The sequence below is a fragment of the Leopardus geoffroyi genome, chromosome C3 (genome assembly GCF_018350155.1).
Source record: "Leopardus geoffroyi isolate Oge1 chromosome C3, O.geoffroyi_Oge1_pat1.0, whole genome shotgun sequence".
NCBI lineage: Eukaryota > Metazoa > Chordata > Mammalia > Carnivora > Felidae > Leopardus > Leopardus geoffroyi.
This window is the reverse complement of record NC_059338.1, coordinates 136,429,143-136,447,052: the sequence shown is the minus strand read 5'-3', so window position 1 is coordinate 136,447,052 and position 17,910 is coordinate 136,429,143. Positions and strand designations below refer to the sequence as shown.

Genomic DNA, 17,910 nt, shown 5'->3' with positions numbered 1-17,910 from the left:
TAAATGTCATTTCCTCAGAGGCTTTTTTTTAATAACCTGATTTAAAATATCCACTGACCCCTTTTCCATTATGTCATCCTATTTAATTCCTTCATAGCCCTTTTCACAATCTTCTCTGCTTATTTATTTTCTGACTGTTCCCTCCTCTGTGTCATTTTAATGTAAGCTCTTTGAGGGTAGAGAGACCCTGTCTTTCTTGATCATGGTATCCTCAGTGCCTAGAACATGTTTTCTGAAGTCCAAGGGCAGTGCCTGGCACATATGATACCATAAATTTTTTTAATGGACTAGCTTGATGGGAACAGGTTCAGGAAACACTACACAGGGGAGGTAACATTGAGTTCAATATTAAAAAAAAAGGGGTTTGGTTATTTAGACATTTATCATTGGAATGAATAATTAATAGTAACAAAAGTATTTATTTTGGTTACACATTTATCCTGGTTATACATTATTAATGTTGCCTAAGAATAATTATTGTAGGTGAAATAGCTAGGTCTTAATGTCATTTAAAAAAACTTCCTTTGGGATCATTTGGAGGCAAGAGTTTTTGTCCCGTTATCAAACTTTCATTTTTCTGTTCAGAGTTAAAAGCATAATAGAATAATTTGTTTTATTTAAAAAATTTTTTAACATTTATTCATTTTTTAAGAAACAGAGACAGAGCACAAGTGGGGAAGGGCAGAGACAGAGGGAGACACAGAATCTGAAACAGGCTCCAGGCTGAGCTGTGAGCACAGAGCCCGATGCAGGGTTCAAACCCATGAACTGTGAGATCATGACCTGAGCCGAAGTTGGACGCTTAACCAACTGAGCCACCCAGGTGCCCCCCCGCCCCCCTGCCCCCCCCAAAAAATTTTTTAAGTAAGCTCCATGCCCAGCATGGAGCCCAACATGGGGCTTGAACTCACAACCCTGAGAGCAAGACCCAAGCTGAGGTCAAGAGTTGGATGCTTAACCAGCTGAGCTGCCCAGGCACCCCTAAAACTTAAAGTATTTTTGAATGCAGAATTTATCCCATGAACTTCTTACATCCTTCATGTTGTAAGTTGAAACAATTAATTGAGTCATGCTTCCTTATTGGTCTTTATATTTTAAACATCCATCCTGATCAGTGGCATTTTAGGTGTTTTTAAGGAATTCATTAGTAGTATAATACATATAATATTTATTTTTGTAATTATCTACTGCTTATAGTAGTTATGGGATGAGCTAGGTAATAGGTATGAATTTGGAAACAAGGTCAGAGAAAAAAATTTTTTTAAGTTTATTTATTTATTTTAAGAGAGAGAGAGAGAGAGCACAAGCAAGGGAAGGGCAGAGAGATAGGAAGAGAATCCCACGCAGGCTCTGCACTGTCAGTGCCATGCCAAGCGCCAGGCTCAAACTCATGAACTATGAGATCATGACCTGAGCTGAAATCAAGAGCCAGATGCCTAACAGACTGAGCCACCCAGGCACCCCAGGGAATACTTTTTTAAGGTCAGTGGATAGCTGTCTGGAAGTAGTTTTGAAAACAAGAGCGCTGTTATGGGAGAAAGAAGCTCTTCGTTCCTCTGGTGGCTCCATGTAAAGAAATTATAAATGTTTTTTTTTTAAATAATATTTTTAACGTTTATTTATTATGGAGAGACAGAGAGACACAGAGCGTGAGCAGGGAGGGGTAGAGAGAGGGGGAGATACAGAATACGAAGCAGGCTCCAGGCTCTGAGCTGTCAGTAGAGAGCCTGCCGCGGGGCTTGAAGTCACAAACTGCGAGATCATGACCTGAGCCAAAGTCAGTCGCTTAACCAACTGAGCCACCCAGGCGTCCCTCCATGTAAAGAAATTATAGCACAAGCCATCCCATTGCCAAATCAGAAACTGTGTGGTTATGACAGGGCTCAGCTTACAGACGACTGTTTCCAGGAAGCCTTCCCTAGCCCCAGGCTGAGTTAGTGCCACCACAATACTTGCGAAAACAGAATCACATTGTTTTTTCATTACTTGTTGACTGTAGGTTTTTTGAGCCCCTGGACTATAATCTTCCATCTTCTGATTTACACAGAATAGTACAGTGCCTGAGAGACCTGTAGGTGCTCAGTGCGTATTTGAATGAATAAATAACTGAATGAATATGGGATGATATGACATACTATGACATGAATATAGTTAGTGCAAATTAGAATAAGTTCAAGATCCAGGTACTTCCCCAAGGAGCAGCAGCCTGGAGAGAGTTCAGATCTAATCCCAGTTACTAGAAATTCATTCATTGGGAGATCACAGTTAAGTGGCAAGAAATCTAGTCTCTAGAGGGAAACATTTGCTGGCAAAATAATACAGAGAGGAAAAGCACATACTTTCTTCTCAGAGAAACTTCTTTCTGTTGGTGAGGGGTGGAGGCACTGGGGTATGGAGGAGAAAACCAGGTAAGAGGGCAGAATTATGCAAATAAATATATTAAGAAGTAGAGATTCATAAGCTAGTTTTAGAGTAAATCTAGAATAGTTTTTAAAGTAATAAATTTTATAGATATTTAAAAATTTTTTAAATCACAATTTCATGTAAATATTTTTAAACTAATTTTTCTTTACACTACCTTCACATGCAGAAGTTGGTTGTCAACTGCTATGAGCTGATTAAGATTCTCCAGTATTTCTAAGTCTCTTATGTCATCAATATTATTATTGCTGATATTCAATATAGAGAGGGATTTCTGTAAGAAAAATAAATTAGCATTAGTAAACAGTCTAATTAAATACTATATATAGGAACCAGAAATCTTAATCTGTGAAAAATTTAAGATTTATCAGTTCAGGCTGTTTTGCTCTTTAGGTAAGAAAATTAAAATCCATGGAGATTTTGTTTCTATGCCATATGTTTTTTCAGACATAACTTTGGGACTTCAGTAATTGTGATATGACTTACTATTTTTGTCTAAAGTTCCTTCATAAGTCTGATTTTCCCTTTCCAGAATATAAAAGAGATTTATAGAAAAAAGAAGCCAGGAATCAATAAAGAAAAAAGATGCCCAGCAAACAAATGTTAACACAGTGTAGAAAAATGCTTATTTCAGTTTAAGCAAATTATCATTTTCTATTAAATATCACTAAGATTTGTACTTACATAGGAAGAAACAGTTTTTGTCTGTTTTTTAAAATAGGAAACATAGGTAAGAATAAAAGAATATCTGGTTTTTATTTTTATCTCTCTCTCTCTATAGTTTCCTCTTGATAATCCACATGTTCAGAGGTACTTAAAATAATAATTAGCTAATTAACAAGAGGGATCAACATTGGCTGTTAGTGAGGACATAAATATACAATAGAGCAGCATTAAACCAAAGCCATCTTAAAATCTATGATGGCCCAGTAATCTCTACCAAGATTGAGTCTACCCATCAAGGCATCTATATAGCCAACTTTTAGATTATATACTTCTTGATACTTTTTAAGACTTTAAATACAGCTTAAAAGGATTATGCCTTATATTTAGAATTTTGGAATCTGCTTGAATCTTTGCAAAACTTGAGCAAACAAAAATGTTTTTAGTGGCATTTCATAATAAATGGCATTTCATAAAAAAGCCACCTCTGGCTTCTCAACTAATTGTGACACCTCCGCAATGTATCTGGGTGTCAGGTCACAGCTGGAGCATCAAATCTGGTACTCCCAGATATACCTGCTTCTGATGAGGCAGAGCCACATGTAAGGCAGCCTACAATGAAATCAGAATCCAGCTAGAAGACGATTTATCATCATCATTATTCTCTAGGTTGTTTAAAATTTGCCAAATAATTGTCCATTACTCTTTCCTTAAGCTTTTTCCTAAAATTTTGAATCATGATAATCACCAAGGTTGAAATTATGAATGAATTGACATCTGGATTAGAACTTGATAATTTACATAACTTTTTTACATCCTTCTTTTGATACTTTTAGTACCCTAGAGGCAGGCGTTATTGTCCCAACTTTATAGCTGCTGAGTCTCTGAGAAATTGTGTGAGAAAAGTTAGTTTTAGCCCTCAAATAAATTAACTGGCCATATAAACATACACAGTATGTATAATGTCCAAATATACCTTTGCCACCTTCCTGTTCCATTATAACTGTTAATCACTATATTCTTTGTCAGAATATTTAAATGTGGCCTTACTCCCAGAGAATGAAGAGTTCTTGGATCAAACAGAAGCTTTTCTCCAAGGGGAAGCCTCTGACTCTCAACATGAAGCTCTCTCAGTCCTTCTAATCCTTCTAAACCTTCTATGACAGCAATATAATTGCTTCCCAGATACCTGCAAAATATAAAACAGCTTTATTTTTATTTATTTTTTATCTGAGAGAGAGAGAGAGAGAGAGAGAGCGTGCATGTGAGCAGGGGAGAGTGCAGAGGGAGAGAGAGAGAATCTCAAGGCGGCTACATGCTCAACACGGAGCCTGATGAGGGGCCTGATGTGGGGCCCAATGCAAGGCTTGATCCCATGACACTGGGACCATGACCTGAGCCAAAATCAAGAGTCAGATGCTCAACTGCTCAACTGACTGAGCCACCAAGGCATCCCAATATAAAACAATTTTAAATAGACATTCTGAGAACATCATGATCTGTAAACATAATGAAAACATAGTAACAATCACTGAGCTGTGTGAAAATTATACAAAGAATGCAGAAATATGTGGAATTTTCTCTTTACAATGAGCCAAAGAAAGGTTTATTTATATGATTCTTACACTTAATTTAGTCTAAGAAATTATTTTTTTTTAAGTGAGAGAATTGGAATGGTCCTTATTAAATGATCTACCAGTGCTCCTTTTATATGTTAGGGCACAGAAAAATCATGTGGGTAGTAGGTTTAAAAATTAAGATTTTTAGGGGTGCCTGGGTGGCTCAGTTGGTTAAGCATCCAATTCTTGATTTTGGCTCAGGTCATGATCTCATGGTTCATGAGTTTGAGCCCCACGTCCGGCTGTGTGCTGATAGTGCAGAGCCTGCTTGGGATTCTTTCTCTCCCTCTCTCTCTGCTCCTTCCCTGCTCGTTCATTCTTGCTCTCTCAAAATAAATAAATAAACTTTTTTTAAAAAAAAATTAAGATTTTTGGGCCTAACCCCAGAGATTCTCATTTGGCTATCTAGGTCAGAACCCAGAAATCTGCATTTTTTAAAATGTTTATTCATTTTTGAGAGGAGACAGAGAAAGAGAGAGTATGAGCAGGGGAGGGGCAGTGAGGGGGGACAGAGGATCTGAAGCAGGCTCTGCACTGACAGCAGTGAGCCTGATGTGAGGATCAAACTCAGGAACCATTGTGAGATCATGACCTGAGCTGAAGTTGGACGCTCAACCGACTGAGCCACCTAGGCACCCTGCCATCTGTGTTTTCAATAAGCATTTCCCTCATCTTCTTCCCATTTTGAGGTTCTTGGCCCACTTTTTGAGAAGGACTGATAGTTCTTCCAGTCGGGGAAAATAAATCTACCAGCCTTCATTGAATTAAAATAATTATAGGCAGTAAATGCCTTTTTACATTCAAATCTAAATCAACGTTATCAACTCTCTGACCCTGCCCTTTGAGATGTGTGATTCTTAAAGGCACAGAGCTCATTTGGTTTCCATGGAAAATCAAAAATCAAAATTAAAAAGATTCCATGGAAACTTTTTTCCCCAGTTGAGCCTTTAAGGATGCTTTAGGTATCCTTATAAGTGGTTAAGACACCTTACTCTCCTGCAAAAGAAAAGTATGTCAGGCGTGGGGCGCCTGGGTGGCGCAGTCGGTTAAGCGTCCGACTTCAGCCAGGTCACGATCTCGCGGTCCGGGAGTTCGAGCCCCAAGTCGGGCTCTGGGCTGATGGCTCAGAGCCTGGAGCCTGTTTCCGATTCTGTGTCTCCCTCTCTCTCTGCCCCTCTCCCGTTCATGCTCTGTCTCTCTCTGTCCCAAAAATAAATAAACGTTGAAAAAAAAAATTAAAAAAAAAAAAAAAGTATGTCAGGCTTAATGAAACAAATTGCCAAGTATAACACATGTAACACTTTATTTTGCACTAATAATACTACAAGAGAATAAAAATTGAGGCCTATTCCACAAAAGTGCAGATAATGGAAAGGTCTGCATGCAAAAATATTACTGTAATGATGACAAACAATTATGTTACTTAAAAATAAAAGCACTAGGGGTACCTAGGTGGCTCAGTTGATTAAACCTCCAACTTGATTTCAACTCAGGCCATGATCTCACAGTTGGTGAGATCAAGCCCCATGCTATCAGCATGGATACTGCTTGGCATTCTTCCTCTCTCTCTCTCTCTGCCCCTCCCAGCTCACGCGCGCACGCACACACACACACACACACACACACACACGCACTCTCTCTCGAAAACAAACATTAAAAAAAAAAGCACTTACAGTTTTTCCAGTTTCTTTAGTGACCTGAGGTTCTCTATACATGAAATACAATTGTTTTGTAGGTACAGGTGGGTCAGATTTGTAGCATAATTCAAGTTAGTGATTTCACTAATACGGTTATCATACAAGTATAAAACACTAAGACTTTTGCAAGGAGAGAGGTCTCCCTAAAAGGAAAACAAAAACAGGTTATACTTAATTTCTCCTGAAAACTTAGAAGTTTGTTTTTAAGAAAGTTTTCCACTTTCTGTACATTTCCTTAAGTTTAATTTAATAGTGTATCTCTGTTCTTATTAGCACAGTAAAAACAATACTAGAATGATTATAAAATTAGTTCTAGGTTTTAGTATTCTGTAACTATATCAGTAAAATTGTATTTGTTAAGAAGGATTTTCCTAGGGCAAGCAGTGTTTCTTGGAAGCAATTAGGTTTCTCTGGAAGTTGAAACATTTAACAAATTAATGCTTCAACATTGTAGAATAGGGATTAATCATTCTGTGGAATTAGAAGGAAGCTGTTATTTATAATACTGAAAATGGGAAGTCATTGGATATTCAAAAATAATAGATGAATAAATTATGATAGTACTATTGAAGGGAATACTGTTTAACCATTAAATATTGTTTAGTTTCCTTAGTAATATTTTATAGATCTCAAAATGAAAACAGTACATTCAATATGACCCACTATTGTAAAATTATATGAATACACGCCTAGAAAGAAGACTGGAAGGACATCACCTACGTGTTAATAGTGGTTTTCTCTGCATGATAGGATTATAAGTTTCTTTCTTTTTATATGTATTTATATTAATGAACGTCAGTTGCTTTTGAGATAAGAAAATAATTAAAGGTATTTTTAAAAGTCTGCCATTCTTATGTGGGTGGTAGAGTCAGCCTAGAGTAAGTAGGCAAGAGCGAGAGTGAAGTTACACTCAAAAATACCTCAGCTTGGGATGCCTGGCTGGCACAGTCAGTGGAACATGCAACTCTTGATCTTGGGGATGTAAATTCAAGCCCCAGGTTGGATACAGAGATTATTTAAGAAAAAAAAAAACCTGAAAAAATCTCAGCTTCTATTAACAAGTTCTTTTAAAATATAACGCCATCTTGGGGACTTATAAACTTAAGTTTATAAGTTATTCTTATCTTGGTGTGAATTATATATAATTGACCCTTATACAACATGGATTTGAACTGCATGGGTCCACTTATACATGGATTTTTTTTCTGATAAATACTATATAGTACTGTAATATATTTTCTTGTTTTCTTAATAATGTTCTCTTTTCTCTAGCTTTATTTTAAGAATACAGTATATAATACATGTAATGTACAAAATATGTTAATTGACTTTATGTTATCAGTAAGATTTCTGGTCAACAGTAGGCCATTAGTAGTTAAGTTTTTTGGGAATTAAAACTTATATGAGGGTTTTTTTTTTTTAATTTTTTTTTTCAACCTTTTTTATTTATTTTTGGGACAGAGAGAGACAGAGCATGAACGGGGGAGGGGCAGAGAGAGAGGGAGACACAGAATCGGAAACAGGCTCCAGGCTCTGAGCCATCAGCCCAGAGCCCGACACGGGGCTCGAACTCACGGACCGCGAGATCGTGACCTGGCTGAAGTCGGACGCTTAACCGACTGCGCCACCCAGGCGCCCCTATATGAGGGTTTTTGATTGTGTTGGGTGACAGGGTGTTGAGGAGTGTGGGGGTGTTGGTATCTCTAACCCCCATATTTTTCTAGGGTCAGCTGTACCTAGTTTGCTTTCCTCTTAACAAGGGTCATCTACACCAAAGGAGCACTGATTGTGACAGGACAAAAGAACAGCAGAGGCTGTCTGCAGAGGGCAAGTGTGTAATGGTATAATGATGTAGAGAGTTTTCTGGGCAATTGGATTCATGGGGAGAAGAATCACTAAGAAACTGGAAAGAAATACAGAATAGGAACTTGGTAGAGTCTGCAAAAAAAAAAAAAGTCTTAATTGACAATTGTGCCTGGGGCTTTGTTATTTTTTTCATTCACTTGAAAAACATTTATTAAGCACTTAATGTGGGTTAGGCGCTGTGTTGGATGGGGGATTTAGAGTGATATGAACAAAATAGACATCATCTTGGCCTTTATGTACCTTATGTTTCTGAGAAAATTTCTCTCATGTGTAGTCTTTAGCATTTTATTGTAGACAATAGACATCAATACAAATGGCCTAAAAGGGTTATTGCTCCCTTTAAAGTTACCCACATTAAGGCCAACTTAACACAGAGAAAATACAGTGTCAGAATATATCCAAGTAAACAGTCTTGTCTGATATAAATGGCAGTATAACCTACATTTATATAATCAGTTAAATTATGTGTGAAAAAGATTTCACTGTTAAAAGTTTTAAAATATGGTATTCATATAGTTCATTCTTACTACTTGATATGTTAAAAAACTCATATTCCAAGCATCTGGAATTATACAAAAGCATTATCTTTGAAATTGTTTTCCAACATAACACTTTCAATTCTAGTTTGCTACATAGAGTATTTCAGGGATAGATACATATATTTAGCACATAGATTTAACAATCACAATGATATATTTTGTAGAGATTTAGTTTTAATAATTTTAATATCATAAGCATGAAATTAAAATAAAAATACAATATACAGCTGACTAATCAAAATACAGTTAACGAGTATGATCAAAATATAGTTAATAAGGAAGTATTTTCTGACACCAATTTCTAAACTTTACATTGTTAATTATGTAAAAATAGGAAATTTAGAATTCTTACAATTGTATCTATATTTTTGTCTGAAAAATTTAGATGAGTTATTTTCTTCAGGTATCGTGAAGTGGTTTCTTCTTTTCGGGGTTTAAGATTGTTATTTTTGGCAATTAGATCCAAGGTTAGTCGAACCATGATTTCTCTATAAGTCAAACTCTCAGCAGTAGCTCTGTTCTGATACCATGTCAGGAAGCAGGTTTAGCTATTGTTTTATGCTCAACTTTCTATATAAAAAAAAAAAAGGAGCATTATGTACATGGCAATTTAGGAAAAATTATTTTGACTTGCTCTTTAATTTTCTTATGTAAAACTATTTGATAAACTACTTCAGAGACATTTTAAAAGGCATTTTCTAAGTTTATAGACTTAATTCTTCTTATAAACAGCTTAAAAAACCAAAATTAATTAAATATACAATGTGCATTCATTTCTATTTTTAATCTTTTCCTCTCCCTAGTATTGAGTTGTTACTGTGGGCATCTTTTAAAGGATTTTTTTTCCTCTCAAGGAGTATCATCTGATGTTTTCACATGAAGGCCCAGAGGTTGGTCTCTACTCAAGCTAGTGGCAGTTGAGAATGAGACCAGAATGGTCTTCTGGATCCTTTTTCCATAGAACCCATGGTGATCATATTTTCTAAACCCTCAAATCAGAACACATGATGTAAAAAACCTTGAGTATGCACATAGGACAGTGGGGCAAAATACTTGAAAATGGAGTTGGCCTTGAAATTGTTATAGCTGCAATCCACAAAGAGGCAACACAATGCAGTGTTTTTCAATCCAGACTGCCTGGGTTCACATTTGGTCCCATTGCTTACTGGTCAGGCAATCTTGGGCATGTTGCATCAGTTTCTTTTTTCCCCCCCATGTCCCCCATTCACAATACAGACCAGGAAAAGGGCCTGGGCTGAGATGTTTATGGATGGGTTTACTCTGCCTCCTCTTTCTATACAGTGTAAGAACACAGCCCCATACACACCAGGAGGCTACGTTACCTCTGTTTCTTATAAAATTAGGATAATAGTAGTACCTACTTCCTAGGGATATTGTGAAGATTACATGAGATAAAAATGTATAGAATATTCTGCACAGTGCCTGGTACATAGGTCAACAAATGTTTGCTATCACCATTATTGTTTCACTGTTTTGTTCACAGATAAGGTGAACACTATTTACTTCACTGTTTCACCTGGAGTATATTAGGGCTGTTAAATAAGGGGAACATACTATCAAATAATTAATTAATTATTGATTTATGTGAGAGATCCATATGTGGTCCATAAGTTTGAAGTAACCCATTTTTCCCAACCATCACAAAACGGTGATAAATACCACAGTTTTGTAAAATTTATTGTCTTTTTAAAATATAGTTTAAAACTGAGCATTCTTTTTCTAATATATCTGGAATTTTACCAGCCAAACACCTCAGTTTGTGTAGTATTCTGGACATGAAATCAATGCTTAGGAGGAAAGTGAATTCAGTAGAAGATAAATTCAGTTTGCATTATCACACATTGACATATAACTACCCAGGCTATATTATATAAAATGCCCGCAATAAAATATTTGAAGATATGGAATGAATCATTTTATTTCAAAATACAAAATGTAATCTGTAGAATAAAATTTTCATAGATTTTTCATAGATTTTCATAGATTTTTCATAGATTTTTAAAATTTTCATGAATTCATTATTTTTAACAAAAATTTAAGATTATTGTTTACAGATCAAATTTCAAACATGACAATAATATTCTGAATAAAGTTTCTAGTTAAGTAAAAATAACTTTTACTAATATTGCCTTAAAAATATTTCATGATGGAAGTTTAAAGAATAACACCCACACTCATGGACCTACAGGTAATCTTAAATATAAAAGGTTATAAATACACTTGTATTCCCTTTATGCCTTTCTCCCTATTCTTTTTTTTAAGTTTATTTATTTTGAAAGAGTGAGAGCAGGGGGAGGGGCAGAGAGAGAGGAAGAGAGAGAATCCCAAGCATGTGAGGCTCAGAGTCATGAACCTCGAGATCCTGACCTGAGCTGAAATCAAGAGTCAGTTGCTTAACCACCCAGGTACACCACCCCCCTCCTTCTCCCTATTCTCTTATTTTTAGAGTTTAGAATTAGATGTCTCTATTCATGTCTTTATACTTTTACTACAGATGTATGTATATCTAAACAATATATAGTACTTTTTAAAACATTTTTACAGTCATAAATGGTATTATTATTTTTTAATGTTTATTTTGGAGAGAGACACACACACACACACAGAGTATGAGCAGGGGAGGGCAGACACACACACACACACACACACACACACACACACACACAGAATCTGAAGTAGGCTCTAAGCTCTGAGCTGTCAGCACAGAGCCTGATGCAGGGCTCAAATCCATGAACCATGAAATCATGACCTGAGCCAAAGTTGGACCCTTAACCAACTGAACCATCCAGGTGCCCCATAAATTGTATTATTTTGATTCCAATTTTCTTTTTTTGCTTAATGTTTTGTTTGTTAGAATCATCAAAGTTGATGTGTATAGCTCTGGAATATTTGCATTGCTGTGAATATTCTATTGTAAGGAATTTATTTCTTCTGATGATAGATCTTTGGGTGGTGTTTTTTTCTTCATTTGCAATGTTGCTTCTATGGTTCTTCTATACCTGTCATTTTTAGCACATATGCAAGAGTTTCTTTAGGGTTTAAAACTAGGAATGGCTATTTCTGGGTTGCACATTTTCAACTTTACTATGTATTGTCAAATTGTTCTCCAAAGGAGTTTTACCATTGGCAGCTAAGAGAGTTCCTATTGCTCTACTATGCAGTCAACATCAGTGTCAGCACTTGATATTGGCAGTCTAAATTACTGCCAATCTGATGGGTGTGAAATGATAATATCATTGCTTTTGTTTTTTTCTCAGATCTTTTTATATATAAAAAAGGGATTTGAAAACAGCCAGATCAATAGTCTCATCTCATTATGCTTTAATTCGCCATTCTGTAATTGCTAGAGATTGAGGGTCTTTTCCTGTTTATTGCCATATGGAGTTCCTTTTCTGTTAGTTGTGGTTTCTTATATTTTGCCCATGTTGCTTTATGAGTTGTGTTTTTATAAGTAATTTTTATTTTTATTAAAAGAATTTTTTTTTTTAATTTGAGAGAGAGACAGAGAGAGTGCATGTGCACGTGAGAGTGGAGGAGGGGCAGAGAGAGAGGGAGAGAGACTCCCAAGCAGGCTACTCACTGTCAGTGCAGAGCCTGATGGGGTGCTCAGTCTCATGAACCATGAGATCATGACCTGATCTAAAATCAAGAGTTGATGCTTAACTGAGTCACCCAGGCACCCCTATAAGTAATTTTTAGATACACTTATATTTTTATCAGATACCAGTATTTTGTTGATTATACATGTAGCAAATATCCATTCCCTGACTTTAGTTTGTTTTTTCTCCTTTTTTTCTCCTAGTTTGTGTTTAATGGCATCTTCTAAAAAACAGAAGCTATATATATATATTTTTTTTTTTAATTTTTTTTTTTTTTTTCAACGCTTATTTATTTTTGGGACAGAGAGAGACAGAGCATGAACGGGGGAGGGGCAGAGAGAGAGGGAGACACAGAATCGGAAACAGGCTCCAGGCTCTGAGCCATCAGCCCAGAGCCCGACGCGGGGCTCGAACTCACGGACCGCGAGATCGCGACCTGGCTGAAGTCGGACGCTTAACCGACTGCGCCACCCAGGCGCCCCTATATATTTTTTTCATGTAGTCAAATGTATCATTTTTTGCCCATGTTTTATGCTTTTTGTGGCTTATTTAGTAACCCCTTCCCTATCCACATCTAAGAGAAAGACTTTTTTTTTCTTGTAAACATGTTTAGTTTTGCTTTGCTTTGTAAATTTTGTCTGCATTTCTGTGATCAGAAGCAGCAATCAGTGCTCAGAGGACAGATCCTTGATATTTGGTGGCTAGTATGTTTTTTGCCCATTTTGGCTTCTACAAGCTATATGTAAGGTACTCTAGAAACCCTGCTACTGGGTTGTGTGTAGGGGATGGATAGTTGCTGTAGAACTGAAATTGACCAAAATTTATTTCAGTTTATTGTCTAAGCCTTCTCCTGGAAGTTGTTAGCCTTCAGTAGACTCCAGGTTCCAAAATACTTATATCAGACAGATTCTGCCAGTGCAGTTGTTGTCTAGGTGGGGAAACAGTTGCTTCCTACTCTGCCATGTTCCCAGAATCCTTTCCTCCTTAACTCTTTCATACACATTTTTTTTTTAATTTTTTTTAACATTTATTTATTTTTGAGACAGAGAGAGACAGAGCACGAACAGGGGAGGGTCAGAGAGAGAGGGAGACACAGAATCTGAAACAGGCTCCAGGCTCTGAGCTGTCAGCACAGAGCCCGACGCGGGGCTCGAACTCACAGACTGTGAGATCATGACCTGAGCTGAAGTTGGACGCTTAACCGACTGAGCCACCCAGGCGCCCCTCATACACATTTTAAAAATCAACTTGTTGGGGTGCCTGGGTGGCTCAGTCAGTTAAGCGTCTGACTCTTGGTTTTAGCTCAGGTCATGATCTCATGGGTTCATGGGATCGAGCCACACATCAGGCTCTGTGCTGACAGCATGGGGCCTGCTTAGGATTCTCTCTCTCCCCCTCCCATTCTGCCCCTCCCCTGCTGGTGCCAGCATGCATGTGTGCTCTCTCTGTCTCAAAACAAACAAACAAACAAACAAACAAACAAACAAACTTAAAAGAAAATCAACTTGTTATGTTCCATGAAAAATCCTGTCAGGATTTTGTTAGGAATTGCACTGAATTTATAAACCATTTGTGAAGCACCAACGCATCTCTAATATTGAGACTTCTTTTCCATCACTATGGTATGCCTCTCTATTTTAGGAATGCTGCTTTAATGTAGTTTTATAATTTTCTTGTAATTAAGGCCATGCATAAGTTTTTTAAAGTCATTTTTAGGAATTATATATTTTTGTTGATACTGCAAGTGACATTCTTTTAGGAATTACATTCTCTAGAGCTTGTGTATAGAAATGCAATATTTTAAAAAAATATTTGAAATATTTAAAATATGATTTCTTTACCCATATTTTAAAATTTTAGACTTTTTTCTGGAAATTTCAAATATCACTTTTACACTGATAACCGGTGAAAATGCACATCTTAACGTGGCTATACACCCCAGGATTTCTCTCATAGCTGAGGCAGGAACTGCCATACAGGTGGCCATACAGGAGCAATCCTGTACTATGATGGGGGTGATGCCCTGTGGGGGTAATTTTTACGCATGGGAGACAGTAGCCTCAATTATTTATATTCCCTTCTTTCTTTCCCCCATGCACTTTTAGGAGACACAGCCATTTCAAAGGGTCTCTCTGAAAACAGCTCTGGTCTTTGGGTTACATACTGGGTTGTGTTTGTTCTTCCATCTCTTTCTCATTCCTTTTTTCCTTCTGTACTACTTCCCTAAAATTAACAACCCCCTCCCCCACAAAACGTGTTATTATATGAATTTTTGCTTCAGGCTCTGTTTTCTAACCTGGGCTAAAAGAGAAAATTTGGATCATCTGAATCGTCATGAATGACCATGCTATAAATGGATTTTGGCTCTAGGTTCCAGTGCACAAAGTGGTGTTTGTATAGAAATAAATTTGATTTTCTCAGATAATTAGGAAAGTAAAGAGGCAAATGTGATATAGAAATGAAATATTTATTAAACCAAGGTAAGGGCAATGGACCTCATCAACAAGCTATAGGAAAACATTCCAGGAGCTTGACTATGGAAAGGGATCCCAATAAGTGAATAACACACAATAATAGAGACTTAACTCACAAGAACCTGCATTGTAGCAGTCATATCCACACGAAGATTTAGTTTCATTAAAACACCACCATTCATTTTATTAATGTAATATTAATTTAAACTTTATTGGTATTGTAGTTTGTTTTAGAGATATTATAACCTTCAGGTGTTTAAATTGAACCTAGTTTGGATTTGGATACATTTTAGAACATTATAACAAAAGTAATTAAGTCAACATTTGTGGGGTGTCCTTGTAAAAGAGGTTCATTATTTTCTAAAGTTTGTGAAACTACTTTTTCATAATTTTTCCCTACTAGATACCTGTTGTCTCAGGATTACCCTTGCTAGGATATCTCTGTCTGGATTGCCAGTGGGAGACAGTTTAGAGCTGCTTTACAGGCACTCTGGGAATCCATTTTAGTGGACCCCTTGGCTTAAATTATCCTTTGGGGCTCCCACAGGCTACCGGCAGTAGATGTTTCCAAATTTAGTTTGTGTATTTTCCTTTAGCGAGCTCCAGGCTCACTGGCTTCCCAAAGCTCAAAATCGCGGAGTTCCGCTCTTAGGCTTTTTTCCCCTTTACAAACTCATACCCGCGCAGATCCCGCTCCCTCACTCCGCGGCCACCCCTTCACCCGTGTCTCCCTTCTCTAAAGCGGTTTCTCAGCCTTGCCTGAGTCTATTTGTTTAAAATACAGACTTTCAGATTGATTTTCTGGAAACTCTAGATGTCTAGAGATAGGGCTCAGGGGTCTTCATTTTAACCAGTAACCCAGGAAGGTCTTACTTACTGGCAGACAAGTTTGAGAAACGTGGCTTTATGGTTTCTGCAGCCCCCAGACTTCTTCCCTGAAGGCACCTCTCCCCTTGCGGGAGGAACTGAGTCTGGAAGTCAGGTTTGTAAATTTCCTCAGCCTGGTTCCTCTGCAGCCTTGGTGCGGTTGCCAGGCGACCCAACGCTCTTGCTAGGGCAATGGCTTCCGGGAAATCTCGCGCGAGGTGTCTGGAAGCGTCAGGTCTTTCGCTGGTACTTGTGACACTGGTCCCTCTCTGTGACGTGGCGGCCAGAGTTTGATGGCGACTAGATGGGGTCTGAATGAAGCTAGTTTGGTGAGGTCGTGAGGCATCCGTCATGTTAGCGGTTTAGTGAACCAAACAGTAGCCAGAACAATTTTTTGCAGGCCATAATTTCCCCTTCTTACTAGATGATCCTTCTATCAGCTTTAAACGTTTCAGTGCCCAATAACCACCTTTTTCCAGCAACAGACCAAAATATAGCGCATACTCCACCCTTTCCTCAGGAAAGGAAAAAAAAAAGTCTTTAGGGTGACATTCTACTTCGTTCATCATGACCAGCTTCTCTGCTTGCTTCTTGTCCTCTATTCTCCAGTATTCTGACACTTGGTCCAATATGCCCTGTTTTAAAAGAAATTTCCCTTCGTCTCATAGCTTTTCAAAGTAGCAATAGGACACACTTTATTTCCTCCTTAATTCTTATTTTCCCTTTTGAGTTCCAAGGACCCAGCTTGGAATTAGCACATCCTTTCTGAAGCTTTCCTATGTACTCAATCTTGTTAAGTGTTTCTCTTTTCCGCTCCCCCCCTCCCCCACTAGGATATATTAAATTCTTTAACATATTGTTACCTATTAATTGTATCCAATAAGCTGGTAAATTCTTTGAGGACAAGGATTATGTCTTTAACTTCACTATTTCCGGGACTTGGCAAAAAGTGCCTTGTACATTAGCAGTCACTCTATAAATGTTTGTAGAATGAATAATTTATAAGTGAAGGTGAAGATTAGAACAAGGAACTGACATTTACAGTGGATAGACTGGGAGTCATTAGGGATATGGTAAATTGAGCAGTCTGGATGTAAGAAACAGTGCAAGCCTGAAAACAGTAACACTTGTGATATGGGTGGGATGGGGGTAGGGGTATGGGTGGTGTAGGTGTGGGGAAAGGTGGAAAGATGTTATTGCTGTTCCTTGAGCAAAGAAGCATCAGAGTAGAAGACTGTTACAGTTGCAAGGCAACTTAGTGCCCAGGTGTACTGTCCAACTTGTCATGTTGCAGATAAGGAGACTCCCAGGCCTAGAGGGAGGAAAGAAATATGCTACAGGTCACATCTGAGGTGACAGAGAGGGGATTTACCCTTGGGCTCCTGATTTCACCCTAACCCTAACCCTAACCCTAACCCTAACCCCTTTTCTTATATCTCATTGACCTAGAAGAAAAGGTAGGGGGATATGGACAGATGAACGCTTATCCCATTCAGGACATTGTTGCTAAAATCCAGTTGTGAGGCAGTTTCGGCCTGGATTAGGTTGAAGGCAAAGGAAGTGGCAAGGAATGAACAAATTTAGGAGGCATCTTGAAACATGATTTAACAGAGATTTATAGGATAAAGGGAGGAAGAAGTTGAAAATAATCCCTGGGTATTAGCTAGGATAAAGGAATGATAATGGAGAAAGAGGAGAGGTAGCAAGAAATTTGAGGGGAACTCAATGAGTTTGGTTTATACATGCATGTTAAGTGTGAAGTGAGGTTTAATAGTTTCCAGCATAGAACTAATCATTGAAACCATGAGGTCATAAATGGCAGTGTGGGAGAAGGTAGGGAAGTGAGAAATAGCAAGTCAATAACTAGGCCAAGTAGTTTGGATGGAAGAGAGAAGCAAAGCTGGTTAAGATGTCAGAGTCATCAGAGATGAGATTTGTTCTGAGAAGAAATAATAATTCAGTGATTCATAAATTAACAATTTAGATTCAGATATGGGAGAGTTTGAGGAGGAGGGGTACCTAAAGAATAAAAAGCTACAGGGATGCCTGGGTGGCTCAGTTGGTTAAGTGTCTGACTCTTGATTTCCACTCAAGTCACGATCTCCTGGTTTGTGAGTTCCAGATCTGTTGGGCTCTGCGTTGAC

The 17,910-nt window shown here is 37.7% G+C and overlaps 1 protein-coding gene and 1 non-coding gene across 4 annotated transcripts in view; both read right to left on the bottom strand.

Moving 5' to 3' along the window:
• The window catches only part of PPP1R42 (protein phosphatase 1 regulatory subunit 42), a 53,518-nt gene extending 37,540 nt beyond the window's left edge, over positions 1-15,978 (bottom strand). For 2 of the 3 annotated variants that reach the window (XM_045455019.1, XM_045455020.1), the window contains exons 1-5: positions 15,777-15,977; positions 9,158-9,375; positions 6,377-6,543; positions 4,135-4,273; positions 2,579-2,695 (exon numbers count right to left, since the gene is read on the bottom strand). In XM_045455019.1, the coding sequence (XP_045310975.1) occupies positions 2,579-2,695; positions 4,135-4,273; positions 6,377-6,543; positions 9,158-9,286 (552 nt within the window). In that variant the 5' untranslated portion in view covers positions 9,287-9,375; positions 15,777-15,977. Of the gene's footprint in view, positions 1-2,578; positions 2,696-4,134; positions 4,274-6,376; positions 6,544-9,157; positions 9,376-15,776 lie in introns of all 3 variants that reach the window. The other variant, XR_006706603.1, reaches the window with a different exon arrangement.
• LOC123587117 lies at positions 10,018-10,141 on the bottom strand. Its single transcript, XR_006707171.1, has one exon. It is a non-coding gene; the product is annotated as a small nucleolar RNA SNORA51 (small nucleolar RNA).
• Positions 15,979-17,910: the final 1,932 nt, after the last annotated feature.